Below are 22,956 nucleotides of genomic sequence, written 5' to 3' on the forward strand. Positions count from 1 at the left end.
GGCTGGCAATATTGTGATGGCTGAAGGACGGGCTTTGCCTCCTCGGCCATCTTTCATCCCTCCACTCCCCAGAGACGACCTAGGAAATATTCCAAATCATTTGTCACCCTGCCCTGGAAGTTTCCTTTAGTTATCTTGTCGCATTATTTGTTACTAAGGACAACAGCGTGAGAGAGAATCTTGCATCATCATCATTCACCCCACTCCCCCAAGTCAGCATCCAACTTTTGTGCAGGCTGCTGGGGAGATGATTATGATGCTACAGATCGGCTGATGCCTGATCTCCGGCAGGGAATCAGGAGCAGGCCCAGCTGAGCTCTCAAAATGCAAGGACTCTGGCTCCATAAAGGCTTCCTTCAGAATACAGAGCATAGAGGAGGAAAGGAAAAGCTGTCCCTCCTCAGCCTCTCTGGGATGTTTCCCAGGAACGGTCAGTGAAGGTAACCTCCCCAGTAGACATGATCCATTGTTGCTGGCAGAGCAGCCCAGACCCAAGAGATGGACTGCACTATGGGTGGATGCGTTCCTGCCACATTTAGGACCCAACATCGATAAAACATCCCCTTCCCTTCAGCTGTAACAATGCCTCACCTTTGGAACAACCCTCCATTGGTGAGTTCCTCCCTCTTCCCCGGCTGTTTTACACTCTAGATGGGACCAGCCTTGTGGGTAACTCCTGCCATCTCAGCTAGACTGTGATCTTCTACAATAGTTTTCCATGCAATGACTGTAAGTGACAAGGTGATCACTGCTCTCCTCTCTGCCTTGCACTGGTGATTACGTTATATGCTCTGCTGCAAATGGGTCTCCTCTTGCTTACGCTGGTGTAAATCTGAGCTAGTCCAGTGAAGCCACCAGGGCTACCCTGGTGTACAAGTGTAAGGGAGAGCGGGAAGATGCCCTTTTACTTGTGCACCACAACAATTATCTGATACCGTTATACAATGAATTAATGCTGTTGTGAGCAACAGGCACCCAGCTCCTGGGGGTGCCCCATGCAGGCTGCACTAGTCCTGGAAGTTACTGGTCACTATTTGTGGGTGAGTGCTCAGAATACATAAAGAACCTAACTGAGCAGCTCCTCAGCTGGCATCAGTTGGCACAGCCCCTTTGATTTCAATGGTATTTGGACTATTGACAGCAATTGAGACCCACAGTTTCTGATCTTTGAGACATGAGACAAAAAGATGAATCCCTGAATGGCGAACCCCAACGGCCCCTATATCTCCATCCTCCACTGCGGCTGAGAGGAAGCAAGTGTTCATGGTAGAGCTATAATGAAAGTGCTTCTGAGTTTATTCTTCTGTTACTCCAAAGTAGATCTTGGCCGTTAATTCTACTTACAGGGCTGGAGGTGAAAGCTATGAGATACTTGTTACGTATGACACCCTTGGGCTTCTGGTACGCTGGCACCAGCACCCTCCATCCTGCTCTTTCTGGTCCTTGCTGCTCAGTCATGGGAGCTACACCACAGGTGGGGCATAGCTTGACATTTTTATTGCTATTTTCAACATAACTTTGGAATTCCAACGTAAGTTCTCCTGCCAGACACCATCATTACCGATGCAAGATGGGCTGTAGCAGCCGGAAGATGGACTGTAAGAAGCTGGAGGAAGAGAACCCTAGATCTGGAAGCTGGCCTGGACGGCTGGAAGGGAACAGCCAAAACTGAAACAAGCTGACTGACAAACTCAGCAAGATGAAATTGTTAAAACACACAGACACCCCCCCCCCCCACATTGTGTCACAGTGTCCACATTACTTTTTCACTTGTTACCTGCTCTCTGTAGGAAGCTGATTTTTGCCACTAGAAGAATGTTTCATAATAGTATGTTTTACACCCATGAAATGCAATTGATTGGAAGTCACCCCAGCGGCTCTCTGCTTTCCTGGGAGCAGACCCTAACTTCAGAAGCATTACCAGGCAAAGGGAGGGTGAGGACCATTGGACAGCGGCACCTCACGTCCTCAGGAAGAGCTGGAGAGCTGCAGAGAAAAGTGGTGCATTTCTGGCTCATTCTCTGTTACTCCCAGATAAGCTCTCACAGTGACGCCTGGTATTAACAGACTAGAAAACATGCACTTCTTGGACTGACACTGTGTGATTTTTGTCCCAGGAAGAAACGAAGCTGCACCTTTCTGCCTTGTACGTGGCTGCCACAGCCAACTACGGCGTCCACTGCTCTGTACAATCCCTTCTTTCACAGTGGGTGGGGTCGGGCGGTTAGATGTGTGCAACGCCCGTTGGCTGGTGAAGAGCAGGTTTAGTGCATCAAGACAGAACGTCGCCCAGTGGACACGATCATAAGTCTCCCCAGAGCCCTGTCCAACTCTGAGGGCTGCAGCATGGCCACGACGCCTACTGAGTTCATGGAAGCATGTAATGGGTGGCGCAGAACAGTCAAGCACTGTCTGGGAAAGACAATGCAAGCGCATCATGTGATCATTCCAGATGGTTGCCCCATTGGAATTTGCTGGTGGGTTTTCTACAGAGGCAGTTCTCCTCGCGCTCAGAAGCTTTCCTTGTGCACAAAGCAGCAGGCTGGCGATGGCTACACGGCTCAGCACGAGCACCCTCGTCCGATACCTTTGGGCAACACTGAGGAGCTCTTCCGTGTTAAAATGTAGCATTTGCAGTGGAAGAGAGAGATGCGGCATGAAAGCATTTCTCTCTGCTGCTCTGCTCACCCATCTATTATAGACTGTGTAGAGAGGCCTCCATTTTCCCAGTACCCCCCCTCACTCCTGGCAAACACTAGGAATGCTCCAGCTGACACCACTGTCTCTTGTGTGCCAATCCTGTAAAGCTAGACCACACCATTATCAGGTACGGTGCTTGTTAAGCACATGGCAGGTTTACACACACCTTGGTTGAATACACACATAAAGACTGACTTGACTGCGTTTCAGAATGCAGTGCAGCCAGCTGACAACCCCAGGAGCCTACAGAACACCTGGCGTTCCTTCAGTCTGCTTCCATTGCTTGTTTCTCACCCCAGTCATCAGAGATTGGGCCAAATTCTGCTCTCAGGGAAATCTGGAGCAGGGCCATTCATTTCAGAGTGGCTGCTCTGAATTGACACTGAGGTCACTGAGAACTATGGCCCCCGATCCACAGCACGGCCCAGTTACAGAGGGGCCCAGAATTCCAGTGACCGTTTGGCCTTCAGGCCATGTAAAAACCAGGCCCAGTATCTAGACACATTTCAGATGAACAGACCCTTGAGAGGCAGACTTGGCAGTTCTGTCTCCTCCTGCAGTAGCTGTGCCCCAAACACACCAGCGAGAACAGAGCTAAGCAGAGGGGTGACCCAAAGCTCATTGGGACCTGTCTCCCAGTCCACGTTTTGTCTCCCAGTCAAATCTTAAAGGGAAAACGTTAAGTATTTTGTACAGGGCTTGACAATTTTATAGAGACTCCAGTACAAGCCTGCATGGCCCAGAAGGGTAAGCCGCACACAGGGTTCTATCCACAGCACATGCTTTGCCCTTTTGGCTTTAGCCACTGGAAAATAACCAAGACCAGCTCCGTGCGAACACATCTTCATGGCCCTGTGCCACTGCACAGCAAAGGTGTTCCTGTACGAATGACGCAGTGACACCGGGCACAGCCCGAGGAATGCCGAGTGACAGTGCACACGCCCAGGACACAGGGTGATGAAACCTACAAGAGCAAATCCAAGCGTTTGCTCTCTTGCACTGCCTACGATTTGTCCAGTGGTATGTACACATACCGGGGGTTCGTTCTGTAACTAAAGCCTCTATGTTAGTTCTTTATAAACCTCCTGACTGACTGGTCGGCCGGTTTGGTCTGGGGTAGGACGGGCCTGCTGTGGCGCCCTTGGCCAACCAGCTTTTGCTGTTTTGGCCTCCCCTACATGTGGCAGCTGAGAATGAAACCTTTGGCACATGAAGCACCTCCTGAGGCAGGGGGCTGAGCGTCTGAGTGCATGGCGTTAGGTATCACAGTGAATGATTTACCACCTGGCCTGTGACAGCGTCCCTACTCTGAGGAACCTTATGCCAGGATACTGGCTGCTGCCCGTAGTGCATTCCCCCTCCCTCTCTCTGCTGCATGCACCGCATCTTCTTTTGTCACAGCTGGTAGGACCAGCAAAGCTCTTCGCTTCTCACCTCTCTAAACAGTCCTGCGTCTCCAAAGGGCTCTGATCATGACCTGTGGAATGACCCTTCTTTCCCCATCCACAAATCCCTCCATAACCCTGCCCCGCCCTGCAGCAGCAGCCCCAGCTGGGCAGGTGGTTATTTCAGCCGGACACACGGCAGTTATAAACAGCTGTCAGGCAATGGACATTACAAAATAACAAACGAGCAAAGAGGAGGAAATGTGAATATAAAAAATCTTGTCCTTGGCATATTGTCTAGTCGGTAAGCTGCAATTCTCCTTCCACAGGGAGAAGGTTCAAGTTCTTGAGAGATACGAAGCCTGGAAATGTCAGTTCCTTTTCATAAAAAAACCCAACCAACCAACCAACCAAAAAACAAAATCCATCCCCCAAGCCACAAATTGTTGTAAACAAACAAGGTCAAAGGACAAATCTCCAAACAACGACAACAGAAAAATAAATGGACACGTCAGCATTTGTAATCAAAAACTACTACATACTGTACTTGGGAAGTCTTCTGAGAAAAGGTCATTGGCAACTAGTGAAGCGATCACTAAAAGTCTTGTGCATATGATATGTATGAGACAATGATGCCATTGGACGGCTGGATGGGCAGACCCTTGGAAAACGTGTCACTTACTAAACCGTTCCATCTCAAGAGAAAATAAGAGCTCTAAAAAGGATTGGTTTCCCCATCCCCCACTCCCAATGGGTTCAATGTTCCTTCTCATCTGCAGAAAAAAAAAAAAAGACTCTTCTTGTCTCAGTCTGTTTATTTTACAAAAATCTTCAGCTTTGCAAAAGTTTGCCACTTTACAGATGCGCTTGGTCCATTACAAGGCAAGAACTTCTCAACTCTCTCTCCCCCTGTGATTTGCCAGCTGGGGGCTTTCGGGGATGACTGCTGGCTGCAGGATGTCCCCAGAGTCACCATCCCAAGGGAGAAAAGGAGGAGCGCTTCCCATGTCTTCACTTGGCTTTCACCTCCTTGACAAAGTCTCTTTGCTCCAGAGGTGTCTGAGCCTGCTGAAGCAGCCTTGTGCAAGGAGGAAATGAAAGGATCTGCTCTTTTATCTCCCTTTGGAGACTCCTGTGGATCTCAGAGCCCTTTGCGAAAATGCCATTGCTTTATTATTATTTTTAAAAAATATTTCATAGTTTTCCCAAAATATTTGTCTTCCTTGTTCCCTTTTTTCCATTGCTTAAATTCTAGAAGCTCTTGGCAACTTTTTGTTGTCAGGATGTTTCTTCCTGTTGCCACGATCCTTAGAGCAGCTGCCTGTCTCTGGCGAATGCAGAACACTCAAGAACTGGAGCTTGGACGTACAGGGGCAAAGGGGAGAAGGGCCTTGAGGAAGAGGAGTGTGAGGACGTGTGAACATCAAACCTCCACAGATTGGATCTGATTCATCTGTGCTCGCATCACTTGGATACTGTTCAGAATTTTCTTCTGATGGCCTGCTAAAGTGACCCCGACTCGCAGAATGTCCCTTTGGAATAAAAACAAACACACAATAAAGGCCAGTAAGGAACCCTGTTCAGAGACAGAACAAACCCATACGCTGAACATGCATCTGCAAAGCTTTCTTGAGGAACTTGGGAGTCTTAGGGTTGCTTCTATTAAACTATTACTGCAGAAATGTAACAGGTTAAACTGGATTTCGTCTCTCACTCGGCGCCCCAGGTCATTGTCTGTTTCTAAGTCTCTCCCTAGCCTACTTCTCCTAGCCTCTGCACTTCCTTTTACATGGCTGCACTATGCCCAGGATGGTCTATGCCACATGCCATATTCAGAACTGACGACTAACAGCTCATTCCCACGTTCAGAACTCAGCAAATCATTGAACCGCAACAAATGACCTGAATTTTGTTGCTGATGAAAGGTGGAGGACTGACAGCCCTGGAGGATAGATTCAGCAATGGCTATTAGCCAAGATGGTCGGGGATGCAACCCCATGCTCTGGGTGTCCCTATGCCTCTGTTTGCCAGAAGCTGGGAGTGAACGACAGGGGATGGATCACTCAATTATTGCTCTGTTCTGTTCATTCCCTCTGGGGCACCTGTCATTGGCCATTGTCGGAAGACAGGACACTGGTCTAGATGACCATTGGTCTGAGCCAGCGTGGCCGTTCTTATGTCATCTCCCTCTCTCTCTCACCACATTTCTGTCTTTCAGTTTTCACATCTGTAACATGGAGATCATGACACTGACCTTTCTTTGCAAGGCACTTTGAGGTCTCTGTATGGAAAGCATGACATTATCATTCATTGTTATTATCGTCTGGGTATTCATATGGGTCCCAGTGCCATAACGTACATGAATCTGACAGAAGCTGCCTGTGCTGCCCCTCAGCTCCATCCCAAGGGATCCTTCTCTAAGACAGCTGGTCTTTTGCCCTTTTGCTTCTCTAAGGAGTGCGCCAACAAGTGCCAGCGGTGGAGATTTTGTGTGCGGGCACCCAGGACCTTCTCACTAGGACTGGGGCCAGCAGCTCATTTCACACAAGCCGCTGCACAACAGTTGGACAGTAACCACCTGTGGTCACTGCCAAGCTGCTGCATCCCGAGTGGGGGTAAGGAGGCCGTGTTCCCTGGTTAATCCTGTATATTTCTCCTGGCCAGGATTTCCACAGCCTGAACCACTGGCTATTAGGGGACTGGTTTTTATCAGAAAAAGTCATGCTTGTGAATTCTATGCCCCTGGCTCTACACAAGTCCCAGTGAAGCAGGGGGCTGGCACTACGAAGGATGTATTACTGTTGGTGGTGAATTCATGGTTGTAAATCAGACGCTCTCCACTGACTGGTGTAACATTACTGCCTGGATATGTAGGGGCCAACCACAAGTCACAAGGGACTGCAGGACAATTCCTCCAGCACAGGAGCTATGTAGGGCTGCTTGCATTGGCCTTCTGATACCTCCAGTCACAAGCTAAGGGTGAGTGGGGGCAGGAGAGTCATGTGCCAATAGCAGAGAAGGGAGTAGGCTGCCCCAAGTTTAAGCAGCCCTGTGCCTGTGCCTTCGGAGACAGTCCTATGTGTGGGACTCCTAACACAGTGGTACCCCATGGCCCCAGCAGTCCTGGTATTCCCCAGACTCTCAGACAGCATCCTCTGTGCTACCCTCCAGAAGCAAAGCTGGCTTCTGGGTGGTGGACTCTGCATGGACCTCCTTCCCTTCCTGCACAGACAGATACTGGTGCTCAGGCTCCCAGCACCCTTTATTGCCCCACAAGACCTAAAACAGGCATCTCTAAAACCTTCAGCTCCCAGCTCTGCCCCCACCCCACAAATTCCAGCAGGAGAGCAGTCTCTGCCCACCCCACAAATTCCAGCAGGAGAGCAGACTTGCTCAGGGAACTGTCTGCTCTCACCTCTGCTTTCCAGCTGACGTGTTGATAAGCAATCTCATTTCCTGCCGTGTTCACAGGGAGAGGAAGGGTCTCCCTTTCATAGCGGATTTTGATATTTCAACCTGTGGTTTCATTCTGATTACAAACCAAACACCAAAAATTTGAAATTCTCCACAAAAGGGAATGAAGCCACGCTTGCCTCATGGGGTGCTCTAGAGACATGGACCCTGGGGGCCAGGCTAGGATGCAGTGGGTGTGCCAGGCTTTTCTGGAGCCATGAAATCTGGAAGCTGCTGAGGACCCAGGAGGCAAACCTGGTGGGAAACTTGGCAGGTTTCAAAACCTGCCTGGACAAAGTCAGAACTTTGGCAAAACTGAACTAACCCCATGAAATGTTTCAAATTCGCTGAATCAGCGACCAGCTCTGTATATACGGTCATCTGCAGCTTCCCTACCCAGCAACATGGAGAAGGCCGAGCTTGAATATTGGACATGCTGCAAAGACCAGTCACCTGTTCAGTAGAGCTTTGGGGTCAGAGTGCTGACACCAAGTGCCTCAGCTTGTCGACTAGTGCTCCTTCCCTACCCAGAGCCTCCCTCTCGCCCTCCTTCTGCTGCTCTGATTGTCCTAGGGCACCTGTTACTGAGGTTTCTAAGCTCCGCCTGTAGGCTTCTTAAGCCATCTCTAGCACTCCGTGGAGCTGCTGTGGAAACATGGACACACTCAGAGGTCCTATGGATATTTCCAGGCAAAGAACAAAATGAAAAAACCCCAAACAGAAAAGGTCAGTTTGGCTGGTTGGCTGGATGGGTTTCAACTGAGCATCAGCTGTAAGTGTGCTCACCTGCAGGCTGCCCTGCCCCAGACCCATAAGAAAACAAAGCATTCCAGTGCTTACCGACAGCTTTACCGCATGGGTCATTAATTCCACTGTCTCTGGCAGGGCCTCCAAAGTTTGATGCACCTAGCCACAAATCTTTTAATCGACGTATCGAGGCCCTAAGGGATTCCAGCAGCCCGCAGCCCACTGGAGCTGGCATTTCAGCAGTCTACTCGTCTCTGGAGAGCCTGCTCCATTTTTGTTACTGTTGGATGGGGGTGGGGGGCATACCATTGTTTCTAAGGTGTGCAGGGTTATTTGGAATGAACGGGAGACCATCCTAGCTCTCAGAGTCCTTTTTCAGGGAGCGACTTGTATGCAATATGCACATGCTTGTCAGCAATCAATCCACTGGGGTCATGGCATCCCAAAGTGCCCTCCAGTGGCAGGGGAACTGCCTGGTGCCCGCCTGTAATCTTCACTGTTCCCCCTTGACATTGTTGTGCTAGTTATGGGGTTTGGAGAGCCCCATACAGAACTGCATCTTCATAGGAGGGAGAAAACCAATCGGACAGCATGGAGACGAATGGTGTAGAAATATCTACTAGACAGATACTCAGCCCATGGATTAAAGAGGAAAGGCGGGACTGGAAAAGATTAGAAATGATGGGGGGCGTTCTTTTCTTTTTCAGGCAAAAAATTATTAACACTGCATAACAATAAGATTAATATAAAGCTCAGAAACCTCAAATCTGAAAATGGCCAATTGTTGCAAGATCCCTGAGGTCTTTGCTTCTGTTTTGTGACTACTGCTCTTGGCACTTACTCCATGGTCATCTGTGACACCACGTCAAAGGTGACAAAGCCAGCACTGGCAAAGCTCTCCTTGTACTGGCCCATCTTGATGGCATCCAGCCATTCATCCACTGTGTTGAAACTGGTGTAATCGGGGATTGTGCGGTCCAGTAAAGGGAGGTTAATCCTGAAAAAGAGAGACAGAAAATGAGCAGAAGTTAGTAGCACCCTGTGATGGGCTCTCTTTACCCTTTGGTGGCTGTGGAAGATGGGGCAAACCCTGGAATGCACCTGCAGCAAGTTCATTCACCATCTGTCCCTGTGTAGATGACTTTACCCAAGTGTGGAACAACCGTACAGAGTGAGTTTGTGGGGCTGGATAAAATCTTATCCTTCCCTCCCCCTTAGCAGCTCAAATCTAGATTGATCATAGGGAACAAATATTTAACAACGGCCTCTTTAATCTAGCAGAGAAAGATGTAACATGATGGAACATAATGGCTGGAAGTTGAAGCTAGAACAATTCAGACTGAACATAATGTGTAACAGTGAGAGTAATTAACCCCACTGCAACAATTTACCAAGGGTTATGGTGAATTCTTCATCACTGATCCTTTTAAAATCAAGACTGGATTTTTTTCTACACAATGTGCTCTAGGAATTATTTGGGCAATGACCTATGACGTGTGTTATTCAGAGGGTCAGAGAAGATGACAGAACAAGGAGTAATGGTCTCAAGTTGCAGTGGGGGAGGTTTAGGTTGGATATTAGGAAACACTGTTTCTCTAGGAGGGTGGTGAAGCACTGGAATGGGTTACCTAGGGAGGTGGTGGAATCTCCTTCCTTAGAGGTTTTAAGGTCAGGCTTGACAAAGCCCTGGCTGGGATGATTTAGTTGGGGATTGATCCTGCTTTGAGTCCTAGTCCTGGACCAACCTTGGTTCTGGCTGGACTAGATGACCTCCTGAGGTCCCTTCCAACCCTGATACTCTATGATCACAGGGGTCTCTTCTGGCCTTGTAATCAACAACTCTATTAATCTAAGCATATGATGGGGATCTGGATGCTAGCCCCAGTTCTACCACTGATTTACTATGTGGTTGTGGGTATATTGCTTCCCTTCTCTTCTCAATTTTCCCATCTGTGAAATGGAGACAATAATACTGAACTCCTGGGTGCGGGGAGGGGTGTCGAGAGGCATGTCTGCACAAGGCTCTGGGGAGCTCAGCTCAGAGGAGCAGTAGAAATGAATACAACTGTTATACCCCTAAAGAGGATCCCTAGTTTTAGTTGTAACAAAGCAGACCTGTGAGGATAACAATTCATAATGACAAGTCAGTAGCATCTGCAAAATCACTCACATCCTACTGCCTACCCACACTTCCATCTCCTGTCTACACTCTTGTGGCTCCAGCACCCTTTCTAGCTCTTCACAGATGTATTTGTCAGAGCAGCGAGGCTGCACTTGACTGTATACTGGTGCCAGCCTGTGATGCTATCTGTGGGGCTGCGGCTGCGTTAAGCGAGCTCCCCCCAGGGCCAATCACTAATGAGCACTGGTATTGCAGGGCTGCAGATGTCCTCAGCTCATTAAGGCCTCACTCTCTTTGTTTTGCTCTGAGAAGAGGCCAAGTGCCTGTAACATCTGCATTATTCCTGACAAACAGATCTGCCTGGGAAGTGCCAAAGTCTGTTTGCCCCTTCAGGAAGCCTGGGGAGGTTAAGTGGTTGGTGGCACTGAGGAGGACTAGCCAAGCACTTCCTCCCAGGGACGGGAGCTGGGGGCTCCTGGGGTACAGGGAAGAAGGAAAAAACAAAAGTGAGGGAGCTGCAGAAGTCCCAAACGGCAGCTGGAATGCTCTATCTCCTTGACTGAACTAGCTCAGGTTTCTTCCTGGGTCTTGACCAGCTCAGACCTCCGTGCCAACCTCCCTCTCCTGCCCAAACAAGATATCTAGCCCCAATACCAGTTGCTCCCTCATGACACAAAATCAGAGTCGGGAAAGTTCTGTTATTTCCCTTCTCCTTGTCAGGTTTTTGCAAACCCACCCCGTTATCAAGGGCCTTTCGTCTTGCACCTGGGCCGTGACAGGTTGAAAAGGCAGCACGCTGCCACAAACGGTATCTGGATTCCTGATACTGCACGTGTCTCCTCCCCAGGATATCTTCTACGCGTGCTCACCGGGAACTCGGGCCATGTAATGGATCCATTGCTTGGCAAAGGCCAGTGTCTGGACTAGAACCTGGGTCCTTGGTTTTCTAAGAGAGCTTAAAAATGCTGCCCAGTGAGCTGAAGCCTGTGGAAACCTCCTTCTATTCTCCCAGTTTTCTGTAACGCATGGCTCAGGACATGTTATAGGAGGAGGACACATGCACTGTTAATCCCGGCCAAAGGGAGGTGCATCCGCTCCACTCACCGGAAGGCACCGCTACCTGTAGATAACAGAAATGGCCAGGCCTATCTTCAGCTGAATGTCTGAGATTTCAGTCTGATATGGACACGGTACCTGCCATCAATGGAGTTCTGTTTGAAAGAGAAGCTCAAAGGTGACAGAAGAGATACCCACCCGGAGGAGAGGGGTGCCATGGCTTTCAGGCTATTGGGGTTTCGGATCATTTTGTCTAATGTGTTGACAATCTGCCCGAATTTGGGCCTGTGGTTCCGGTCCTTCTGCCAACAGTCGAGCATTAGCTGGTGCAAGGCGTTGGGGCAGTCCATGGGAGGGGGCAGCCGATAATCCTGCTCTATCGCATTTATCACCTGCAAGACAAGCCACAGCGACAAGGTCAGTGCAGTGGGAGTAGCCAGGAGCAGTGGGACAGTGCAAATATCATGTGCCAGAGAAGTGCCCGCTGAATTTGCATTGTTCATCATCTCGTCTTCAGGGGGTGAAAGGCATGGACAGCCTTAGACCACAGGAGCTAGGGTCCCTCTGTCACACTGAATCACCTGTGACGTACCTCGTGCAGGCCAGTTATTGTCATGGTAATGACACCCAGGGTGGGAAGGAAATACCTGGTTTGCTCCCCTGAGCCTGGCAGTCTACACGGCAATGAAACAGCCCTGCAGCCCAAGCCCTTTGGCACGGTCCAGCCGCAGGTTGTTATTCGCAGTGTAGACAAACTTGAAGCTCCAACGTGAGTAACAGAATGGGGAGAGGGAGGATGCAGTGGGTCACCCACGGAGCAGAGGCTAGAAAACCTGTCACAGAAGCCTGCAAGAACACAGCTGGCAGATTGGCTCGTGCTTAGGAGCTGCTGCTGGGTTGCGTCTTTGGCTTCTCCACATGTCCATGTCTGCATGGGGGATGCTGGGCCTCTCTGTGCATATACTGGACCTACATGCATCCCCAGGCCCAGCAGGCCTTCCCCTAGGAACATCCTGCCCCTTTCCTCTGCCACCACTGGCAGTGTCCGGCACCTGGCCAGGCTGATGCGGGTGCACAGGAATAAGGAGGCTGCTCTAAAGCGGTGTGGTCTGCTCAGAGGGCAGCCTGTTCCTCTCACAGCTGCGCAGTGAGGAAGGCTTCTGGGAAGCTCTCCTGTCTCATCCCCCCGGGCATCCCCTGAGTTGTGCTCTGGGGCACAGCACTAGCTGGTCACCAACACGACCCGAAGAGGAGACAAAGCGGTGGGCACTACAGAGCAGGCTGCTCTGGCTCCGGACAAGAGCCCCTGGTGCCGACCAAATGAAATGTCAGTGTCTCAGAGCCTGCAGTCAGCTACTGCACTTGCCTAGCAGTGAGAGAGAAGGAGGAGCTCACCCCAGAGAAGGTGACAATGGAAAGGCCACGCACCTAACGCTAAGGAGTGTTTAGCTGCGTAAGAACAGCAACTCGCCATAGACAATGCAGCACAATACAATGCAACTCATTCCCTGCTATGGAGAGAGGCCCTGAATGAGAACAACAGGGATACAGCAAGTCAGGATTCAGGCACAGCCGTGTGGGGAGCCCAGAACTGGAGGAACAGTGGAAGGGTGGGAGATCAGGTCCAAGGTACAGGGTCAAATACGTGTGTGCATGCACTGATCTGCAAGGTAAGGCCTGGAAGAGCAGGGAGCTGCCAGTCATAATTGAAGAGCATTGGCAGAGCTGGAGGTGTGTAAGGGGAATCCAGAGCTGGAAGAGCAGGCAGGATGGAGGGGTACCACGAGCTGCACATCTCTGTGTTGAGCCAAGGACTGGAATAGCAGGGGGGCTGCCAGTCAGCACCGAGGAGCATTGGCAGAGCCCTGGGCTGGGTGCAGGGTGGGGCTGAGGTGCATGGACAGGGTTGCATGCAGGGAGAGTTCACCGCTCACTACAATGCTGCTGGGACATGCCTTCTGTCCTCACAAGGGCTAAACTGTGTCTGGGTCCCACAAGCCCCTCGCCCACCATTCCAAGAGGCAGCACTGGCCGGTGTGAGGAGGTGCCCGCTCAGCCTGTCCAGGTCTAACCTGAGGAATCGCTAGTGGGCTCCCGGCTCCTGGTCAGGGGCTGGAGAAAACCCTCTCCTGAGAGATGTGAACTCTCCCCACTCTCTCTCCAGCCGAGACAGAAAGGAGGGAAAGGGGTGCACGAGGCTGGGGACAGTCATCACACAGGCATCAGGCTCTTGGATCTGGCATTGACCCAGCAAATCCCCAATAAAGCACCGGCCCAGCTGCCAGCCCTGAGCTCTCTGCCTCGTCTCATCTTCCTGGTTCCTCCTGGCTCTCACGAGGCTAATCTGCAGTGGGCAGACAGCACATTTTCAGCTCACATGAAAGATCTCTAGCAATTTGGAGCACCATCTCAGGTTTTGAAGTTTGTTGCTATCTGCACTGGAATGAAAGCCAAATCTTTTGACTGGAGCTGCAGAGTCTCACTTTGGGAAGATTATTTTGGGTCCAGGGCTTCGCAGTCACTTCTGATCAGACAGACACTAACTCAGGCACTGGCCTGGGATGTGGCAGATCGAGCTCCAAAGGTCTACTCGGCTGGGTTCAGAGCAGAGCTTTAGTCACGGATTATGCTGAGTTGGGCTGAGCAGCCTTGGTCTCCCACGCTGAAGACCAGTGCCCTAACCACAAGGCTATAGCCTGGTCAGAAGTGAGTCACCTCTGACTGCCAGAACCTGGGACCGGACAACAGGGGTTGGCTCACTCAACAATTGCCCCGTTCAGATCATTCCCTCTGAAGCACCTGGCATTGGCCACTGTCAGAGACCAGATATTGGGTTAGATGGACCACTGGTCTGACCCAGTCTGGCTGTTCTTAAGTTCTTATAGAGCTCTGGACTGGTGAAAACTGACATGCCTCTGAACAATGTTTTGGCTTTGCCAAAAATATTCCGACCAGCTCTGCGCCCATCCCTCAGCAGGTGAGAGGCAGGGAGGGAGCTGGGGTCTCTCTCTCTGGGAAGGAGGGCTGTGGCCTCCAGACAAAACGGAGTTCTTGTGAGCACCTACACTGAGGAAGAGGTTCCTAGACACTCTCCAGGATGGGCCCAGGGAGAGGGAAATGTTGGGCATAGAAGGATGCATTGGATCGTGCAGTTGGACATTGGTTACACCAGCGTTAACTAGGAAGCCATTTGCAGTGCACAACAAATACCGCTTTACCAAGCCTGACTTACAAACAATGCTACGTATCCTTAAGTGCCACTTGTTGGTGCTCCTTCTATTAGCTAATTACACGTTCCCATATCTACAGATAACCCCCTGGGACACCCCAAAGGGGGAGCGTTTGGTGAACATTTCTGTCCAGAAGAGAGGAACTAGGGGAGTGGCTGCATTTCCCCGATGAGGAAGTGTAAATCACAGCTATGTGCCTGCACTGGGATACGGGGGCAGAGCCCAAGGGAATCTCCAGGTCCCAGAGTAAGTGACACACACACTGCGGCCTGCGTCTTGCACTAATGCCCGTTTGCCCACCAAGGATGGAAGCAGCTGACTGCATACATCAATCTTCTGTCACCAGCCAGAACCACGGCCAGCTCGTGCAGAGTGCAAGGTATAAGAATGGCCTGGGAGGAACGGCTCTGCGAATGGGTTTAGCAGGAAAAGGACGGGCCTGGGGCTCTCACAGAAGGCCGGTCGAGTCCTGATGCTCGCGGTGAGAGAATGTCCCAGGCCAGAAGGCCTTTACAGCGGAGAATATTTCCATTCTTTGGTGCTCTGTGCAGGGGATCTCCTGATCTTCAGCGTCATTGCCTGGCAGTGACTGTCCCCAGCTGCGGATCCTTCACAAGGCAGAGCCTTATTGCGAAGCCCATGCTAGTTTCCAGGAGCTGATGGGTCTCAGTATAGGGTTAGACTCTGCTGCACCTCCCAGGAGGGAAGAAGGGGCAAGGCGGCTGTGATGGGGTTTAAGGTAAGAGGAGTGGCGGAGTAGTGTGGGCCAAGATGACCTGGCCCTCAGCAGCTGCCTGGCATGTTCCCTAGGGAGGACCGGCTTAAAGGGAGCTCCGGCATGGGGGAGGAGAGTTGCCTGCAGCTGCTGAGGCAGAACTATCTACAGGGAAGGACAGGGCTGCCAACTTTCTAACTGCACAAAACCAAATGCCCTCGCCCCACCCCTTGTGCCCCCTGCCCTGCCCCACCCCTTCTCAGAGGCCCTGCACCCACTCCCTCCATTGCTTGCTCTCCCTCATTCTCACTCACTTTCACTGGGCGGGGGCAGGTATGCGGGAGGGGGTGTGGGCTTTGGGGTGTGGGTGAAGGGTTTGGGGTGCAGCAGGAGGCTGAGGGGTTCGGAGTGATGGAATGGGCTCAGAGCTGGGGCAGGGAGTTAGGGTTAGGGTGTGGGCTCTGAGGTGGGGCCAGGGATGAGGGGTTTGGGATGCAAAAGAGGGTGCAGGCTCTGGGAGAGAGTTTGGGTATGGGAGGGGGCTCAGGGCTGGGATGGGGAGTAGGAAGGGATGTGAGCTCCAGGAGGGAGTTTGGGTGCAGGAGAGGCATCAGGGCTGGGGCAGGGGGGCAGGTTGTGGGCTTCAAAAGGGGGCTCAGGGCTGGTATGGGGGATGGAGTGCCAGAGGAGGTGAGGGGTGCAGGCTCTGGGAAAGAGTTAGGGTGCGGGAGGGGGCTCTGACGTGGGGCAGGGGTTCAGGGTGTGGGAGGGGGTTTGGGCTCCAGCCAGATGGTGCTTACCACAGCTGGCTCCTGCTCAGCAATGCAGCAGGGCTAAGACTGGCTCCATGCCCGCCCTGGCTCTGCATGGCTCATGGACGCAGCCACCATATCCGGCTCCTAGGCACAGAGCAGCCAGGGGCTCTGTGTGGTGCCCACACCTGCAAGCACTGCCCCCACAGCTCTGATTGGCTGCAGTTCCCAGCCAATGGGAGCTCAGGGCAGGGGCAGCATGTACCGAGGAGCCGGACCTGGCGACTGCTTCTGGGGAGCGGCACAGAGCCAGGACAGGCAGGAGCCTGCCTTAGCGCCGCTACACTGCCAATTGGACTTTTAGTGGTCTGGGCAGTGGTGCCGACCGAAGCCATCAGGGTCCCTTTTCAACCCGGCGTTCCGGTTGAAAACCGGCTGTCTGGAAACCCTAACCATGACTGTGAGTAAGACTTGGCTGGGATCCCCCTCCCCTCCGACTAAGGGGGACCCACAATTGGACTCTCAGGGTGAGCTGGGACGCAGCTCCTCCCCTCGAATGAAGCCCTGAACTAATGAGATTGTGTAAGCAGAAGGCTGGGGCCACGCCCCACACTGAAGGGAAACAGGTGGAAGCAGCCCAGGGGACCCTGCTCTGGCGAGGCAGCCACATGGGAGGAAACCATCTCTCTCCCCAAGGGCCTGGGATCTCCTTTCCTTCCCTCTTCCTCCAGCTGCCTGAGAGATCATGGAGGACACCATGGGGGCAATGAACTGTGATCCTGAGCCTGGGGGCCCAGCAGCTGAGAGGCTGTTGGTTGCAGCCTGACCACTAGGCCTGCTGGCACCTGAGTGAAGCCTGCCATAGTGGCTTCATGTCACCGTGGCACCCCCCATATCCTGTGCTGCAGCAGGGACTGAAATCCTCCCCAGTGCCCTGGGGGCCACTTTAAGGGATGGCAGCCTCCTTTGGGCTGCTTATGGGAGATCCCCCTGCACCCAAAGTGCCCCCTCTCACCTCTGACATGCTCCCTACTCTAGAGTTCGCCAGGCACAGCAGTTTAGGATGCTTTTGTTGGCCCTATGCTACTTCTGAGCTGGAGGAATTCTCCTCTGTCCCCGTGTATCTCCTCTGTGGCCCCTGCACCTAGCCTGAGTGGAGGTCAGAGCCAGCCCTGTTGTCTCTACTAAAGGATTTAGCCATGAAGATAACTCTCATGGCCAGAGAATCCCCCCAGCACACTACAGGCTGAGTTCAGCCAGAACTATGCAGGGTTCTTTGCCTTTTCCATGTCTATGGCTGATTTCAAGGTTTCCACCACATCTCTCTTGATAACTTACATCTTGATTGGTCATATCCCAGTACGGCCGCTCCCCATAGGACATCACCTCCCACATGACTATGCCATAGCTCCACACGTCGCTGGCTGAGGTGAATTTCCTATACTGAATTGCTTCGGGCGCTGTCCACCGGATCGGGATCTTCCCACCCTGCAGGCAAGGAACAGAGAGAAGGAGAGTGAGAGAAAGAAAAAGGATGCGAACTGGAGTATTTGCATACAATGAACTGGTGAAATGGAGCCGCTGGGCCAGATAACTAGAATTCTGAGCAATGAAATGCCAGAGTTCCTCGACCAGAATTTACCCCTCTCCACACTCACACAAATCAGTGCTCCTGTGCAAGGTTAGACAAGGACTGTCCTTTTGAAACCAGTGGACATGAATCAATGTATTCCTCCCTGTCTTGCAAGAAGGAGGAAGCCTGGAGCTGCTCTGACTCTGCAGGCTGCCTACAAACTGCTGTGATCTCTGGACTCCTGCAATACCTAAGGCCTGTTGTGCCAATAGATTCATTTGAAGAAAGATTAGTATGTAAAAATACAGAGAATCTTGAGTTTCTCTCCATCCTCTTGCTGTCAGCTAGTTATCCCAGTGGAAGGATAAACGCAGATATTTAAAAGATGTCCTGTTTAATTGTTCAAGATTTTTGGGATGCATGATACTCCTGGAGCTAGAGTTCCCATGCTGGAAGATTTGTGGCTATCTTTTTATTATACGGGGTCCTATAGGCCTAGGTTCTGTTGTTACCCTCACGTAAACAGAGTAAATGCATTGGAGTCACGATTGGTTTAAGTTGTTTGAAGTGAGAGATCTGGCCTATGTGAAGAATTACCTATTCCCTCTTACTAGGGGTCCTGTTAGGTGAAACAGCCTCAGACCACTACAGATGCTAGACACAGTAACTGTACAATTACCCCAAATACCCACTGTGGCCTGATCAGACACACTGAACTTCAGATAAAATGAGAAGCTTTCCGGGTCGGGCTTGAGCAGAGAAGGTGCCCCAAGAGGGACTGGATGCAGTGTGAGTGCTCAAGGACCCAGGCTGGGGACAAGGAAGTTCCAGAGGCCTAGACAGAGAACTTCATCCTAACATCTTCGAGCCATACCAGGCAAATACTATTGGCCGGCACTGCGTTCCTGTAAAACATAACACTTCTCTCTGCAGGGCAGGTGACATTCCCATGCTTCAGGGCTGTTACCAGCAGAGTCACCCTGGGCCCAATTCATGTCCATTTCAGAACTTCTCCAATCCAGCTGTTGTGTGTGCCAGGAGGTGATGGCACACAGGTGTGGGGTGTGCATGTGCTATCTCTCTCCCTTCCAACAGGCCTGCTCTTCATGGTGCGTCAGTGACACAGAGCAGGAGAGCATGGCAGCGAACGGGGGCATGAACCATTGCCCCAAGTGAGAGCATTTCCCTGGTCCCTCCGCTACTGTGGCAACCACTCACCCTTACAGGGGTGGGCCCAGAATTCATGATTGGGTGCAAGTCCACTTAGCCCAGGTCTGATCTGCTGCCCTGTGCTCGCATCTCTACAGAGAGGGAAACAGGCCTTGCTTACACTAGCTAGGAAAGAGTCCCAGTCGCTGGCGGTCTTCTGAACGTCTCTGGTAATCAGACTCTTCGGCTGTCTCTCTCGCTGCATGAGAGGCATCACAGGGAGCAGTAACACTCCCCAAAATCTGGATGGATGAAACGGTTCCTGCTACAAAGGCAGATGGTTACAGCCATGGCCATCCCCTCTAAAGACTGTTGCTGGATCGCTCCTTGAAGAAGAGAGTGAAAGAGAAGCTGTGACTCTAACTGCAGGTCTTCACTACCCGCCGGATCGGTAGGTCGGGATTGATCTATTGGGGATCAATTTATTGCATCTCGTCTAGACGCAGATAAACTGATCCCTGAACGCGCTCCCCGTCGACTCTGGAACTCCAGCTCTCGAGAGGCGGAAGTGGAGTCGACAGGGGAGCGGCAGCGGTCGACTCACTGCCATCTTCAAGGCCAGGTAAATCGACCTAAGATATGCTGACTTCTTATCGTATCTTAGGTTGACCCACCCCAATGTACACCAGGGCTAAGACTGGATGGGCACCTGAAGTCAGCGGGAAGGATCTATTCGTGATGGTGCTTACAGGTACTAACAATGCTGCTTTATGCAATACTGCCCCACTATCCATGGCTTCAGGGAACTCAGAAGCATGCTGAAGGAGAGGAATGTCCACATGGTCTTCTCAGAGATCTTTCCTGTCCTAGGAGTGAAGAAAGACGAAAGGCAGAAGATTCTGGAAGTGAATCACTGGCTAGGTAAGTGGCGGAGGGTGGAGGGCTTGGGTTTTGTGGCACATTTTTCTATCTTCTGTGGAAGAGGGGGCTATATAGTTTGGAAGGCCTCCACCTGAGTAGAAGGGGAACGAATCCTCAAGGGGACAGGCTGGCTTGAGTAGCCAGGAGGGTGTTAACTAGTAACAAAAGGGGAGGAACAAATGAATATTCATTCAGCACAAAACCAAGAGGTTGAGAACAAAATCAGTCATGACACCAAAAGACAAGAAGAGGAGAAATTCCTGAATTGCCTATACACCAATGCTAGGAGCCTGGGCAGTAAGCAAGAGGAATCTGAATTGCTCATTTATGAGCATAAATTTGATTTAATTGGCATTACTGAAATTTTGTGGGGTGATTCACATAATTGGACTGTTAAAATCAATGTTTATAACCTATTTATGAAGGCTAATAGGGGATGGGGAGTGGCATTCTATATAAACAATGGCATTACACCAGTTTCAGAGACACTGATGACTTGAAAGCAATTATTCTGAATGTTTATGGATCAATGGTCTAACAGATAAAGCACAAGATGAGGGTACTAATTGGTGTCTGCTACCGGCCACCAAAGCACAATAGAGAACAAGATGATTGCCTCCTTAACCACATATCTATAATGTACAGGAAAAAAATCTGTGTCGTCATGGGGGACTTCAATCTGAGTGATGTATGCTGGAGATTTCATTCTTCCAGTAGTAAAACATCCTTGGAATTTCTCAATATTATAGATGACAATTTCCTGTCTCAAAAAAGTGTTGCATCCACCATGAAGGCATCCTATATTAGGCCTTATTTTGACAGACAAAGAGGAACTGATCACAGAACTAAACATTAGTGGTAGCTTAGGTGCAGTTGATCATGGATTGATTATATTTGTTATGTGCAAACAGAATAAAGTCCAAATTCCTATAGTTGAGGCTTTAAAAAGTGCCAATTTCACAAAGCTGAAAACACTTATGGGACAAATCAAGTTGGGAGAAAAACATTAAATAGAAAAATGTGAATGATAATTGGGAATTGTTTGAAAATATTTTACTAGATGCCAAAAAGCCAACAATCTCACTATCTAGAAAAAAGTTCACACTGGTTAAATAAACAGACTGGCTTAGAGGGGAAGAGAAATCAGATATAAAAACCCCATCTAAAACAAGTGGAAGAAAAGGAAGTTGATAGTAATGAATATAAATCAGAATTTAAGAATTGTAGAAAACTGATAAGGGAAGCAAAGGATACAAGCACTGTATGGTCAACAAAGTTAAGGACAAGAAGAAGTTTTTGAAGTATACTAGGAACAAAATGAATCCTGACAATGGGTATAGGAAGATTACTAGATGGAAATGGTAGAATTGTCAATAATAATGCAGAAAAGGCAAAAAAGTGTTCAATAAATATTTCTGTTCAGAATTGGGAAAATATCCAGATGATATAGCTATAACAGAGGAAGATAATGAAATACTTCCCATTCCAACAGTAACTAAGGAGGATATTAAACAGCAGTACTAAAGCCAGACATTTAAAAATCAGCAGGTCTTGATACCTTACATCCAAAAGGAACTTCCTGAACTGTAAGTGTTGATTTTCAATGTACTGGGGAAATGGAGAAGTTCTGGAAAAAGCTAATGTGGGGCCAATATTTAAAAGGAATTAACAGGATGAAACACTCAAGGAGCTCAGTCTGATTATTTTACCAAAGAGAAGGTTAAGAGGTGATTTGATCACAGTCTATATTTAACTACATGGGCAACATAAATTTGATAATCACAGGCTTTTCACTCTAGCAGGCAAAGATATAACAAGGTTTAATGGCTCAAAGTTGAAGCTAGACAAATTCAGACTAGAAATAAGGCACACGTTTTGAACAGTGAGGGTAATTAATTACTGGAATAATTTACCAAGGGCTGGGGTGGATATTCCATCACTGGAAAATTTTACATCAAGATTGGATGTTTTTTCTAAAATAGACGATTTAATTCAAACAGGAATTAATTCATGGAAGTTCTATGGACCAACATAGGAATCAGACCAGACTGATAATCACAATGGCTCCTTCTGTCCTCGTAATCCGTGCATCCATGAATCTATGAAAAATGCATTTCAGCCAACAGTTGGGAGACTTATAGCACAGTAATGAATTCTGCAAACTAGCAACGAAGAGAGCAAACATCTGCACTGCCAACAGTACCTTGTTCACTGACTTTAACAGTGCAGAGAAGTTTTAATTATTCATGACTCTCCTTCCCTGAGTCCTAGTAAATGCGCTGGAGTCTCAGACAGCAACGAGGTCTTTGTAATGTGGGATGTCAGCATCATGCTGCTTCTGCTAGTAAAGCTTTGCTGAGAAGTTTGAAGAAACTGGTGGGTTATTTGTGGGGAATTTTTGGTTTGCGGGTTAGTGGAGTGGAGGTGCTATCTGAAGCAATCTCGGAACCGTTAGCGATCATCTCCAAGAACTCATGGAGGACAGGTGAGGTACCAGAGGACTGGAGAAGGGCAAACATAGTACTTATCTTTAAAAAGGGGAACAAAGAGGACCCAGGAAATTATAGACCAGTCAGCATAACTTCAATTCCTGGAAAGAGACTGGAACAAATTGTTAACAATTTGTAAACACCAAGAGGATATTAGGGTAATAAGTGACAGCCAACAGAGATTTGTCAAGAACAAATCATGCCAAATCAACCTAATTTCCTTCTTTGACAGGGTTACTCAGGCAAGTATATGAAGCCATAGACATGTTATATCTTGATTTTAGTAAGCCTTTTGATATGGTCCCATACAAAATTCTCATCAGCACACGGGAAATGTGGTCTAAAGGTGCGCACAACTGGTTGAAATACTGTACTCACAGAGCAGCTATTAATGGTTCACTGCCAAACTGGAGGTCTACATCCAGTGGGGACCAACAGGGGTCTGCCATAGATCCAGATTAATCAATATTTCCATAGTGAGTCATAGACAGCTGCAGCGGCACAGCAGCCAGCAAACAGAGCTGTAAACAGGGGAGTTTCAGAGGGAGTTTACAGGGGGAGGTTGTAGGAGAGACTAAGAGACCTAGGCAGAGGAACCGACAGGCTAGTTAAGGGAGTGGGTGGTGGTCTGCCAGTGTTCTGGTGCCTGTTGGGGGTTTGTTTT

At 49.9% G+C, this 22,956-nt stretch overlaps 1 protein-coding gene across 4 annotated transcripts in view; it reads right to left on the reverse strand.

Annotated features, from left to right (window-relative positions):
• Positions 1-1,475: 1,475 nt before the first annotated feature.
• EPHB2 (EPH receptor B2) overlaps positions 1,476-22,956 on the reverse strand; it is a 186,734-nt gene continuing 165,253 nt past the window's right edge. For all 4 annotated transcript variants that reach the window (XM_032787632.2, XM_032787630.2, XM_032787631.2 and 1 more), the window contains exons 12-15: positions 17,499-17,648; positions 11,662-11,855; positions 9,127-9,282; positions 1,476-5,617 (exon numbers count right to left, since the gene is read on the reverse strand). In XM_032787632.2, the coding sequence (XP_032643523.1) occupies positions 5,509-5,617; positions 9,127-9,282; positions 11,662-11,855; positions 17,499-17,648 (609 nt within the window). In that variant the 3' untranslated portion in view covers positions 1,476-5,508. The remainder of the gene's footprint in view (positions 5,618-9,126; positions 9,283-11,661; positions 11,856-17,498; positions 17,649-22,956) is intronic.

The sequence above is a fragment of the Chelonoidis abingdonii genome, chromosome 23 (genome assembly GCF_003597395.2).
Source record: "Chelonoidis abingdonii isolate Lonesome George chromosome 23, CheloAbing_2.0, whole genome shotgun sequence".
In the NCBI taxonomy this organism is placed as follows: Eukaryota; Metazoa; Chordata; order Testudines; family Testudinidae; genus Chelonoidis; species Chelonoidis abingdonii.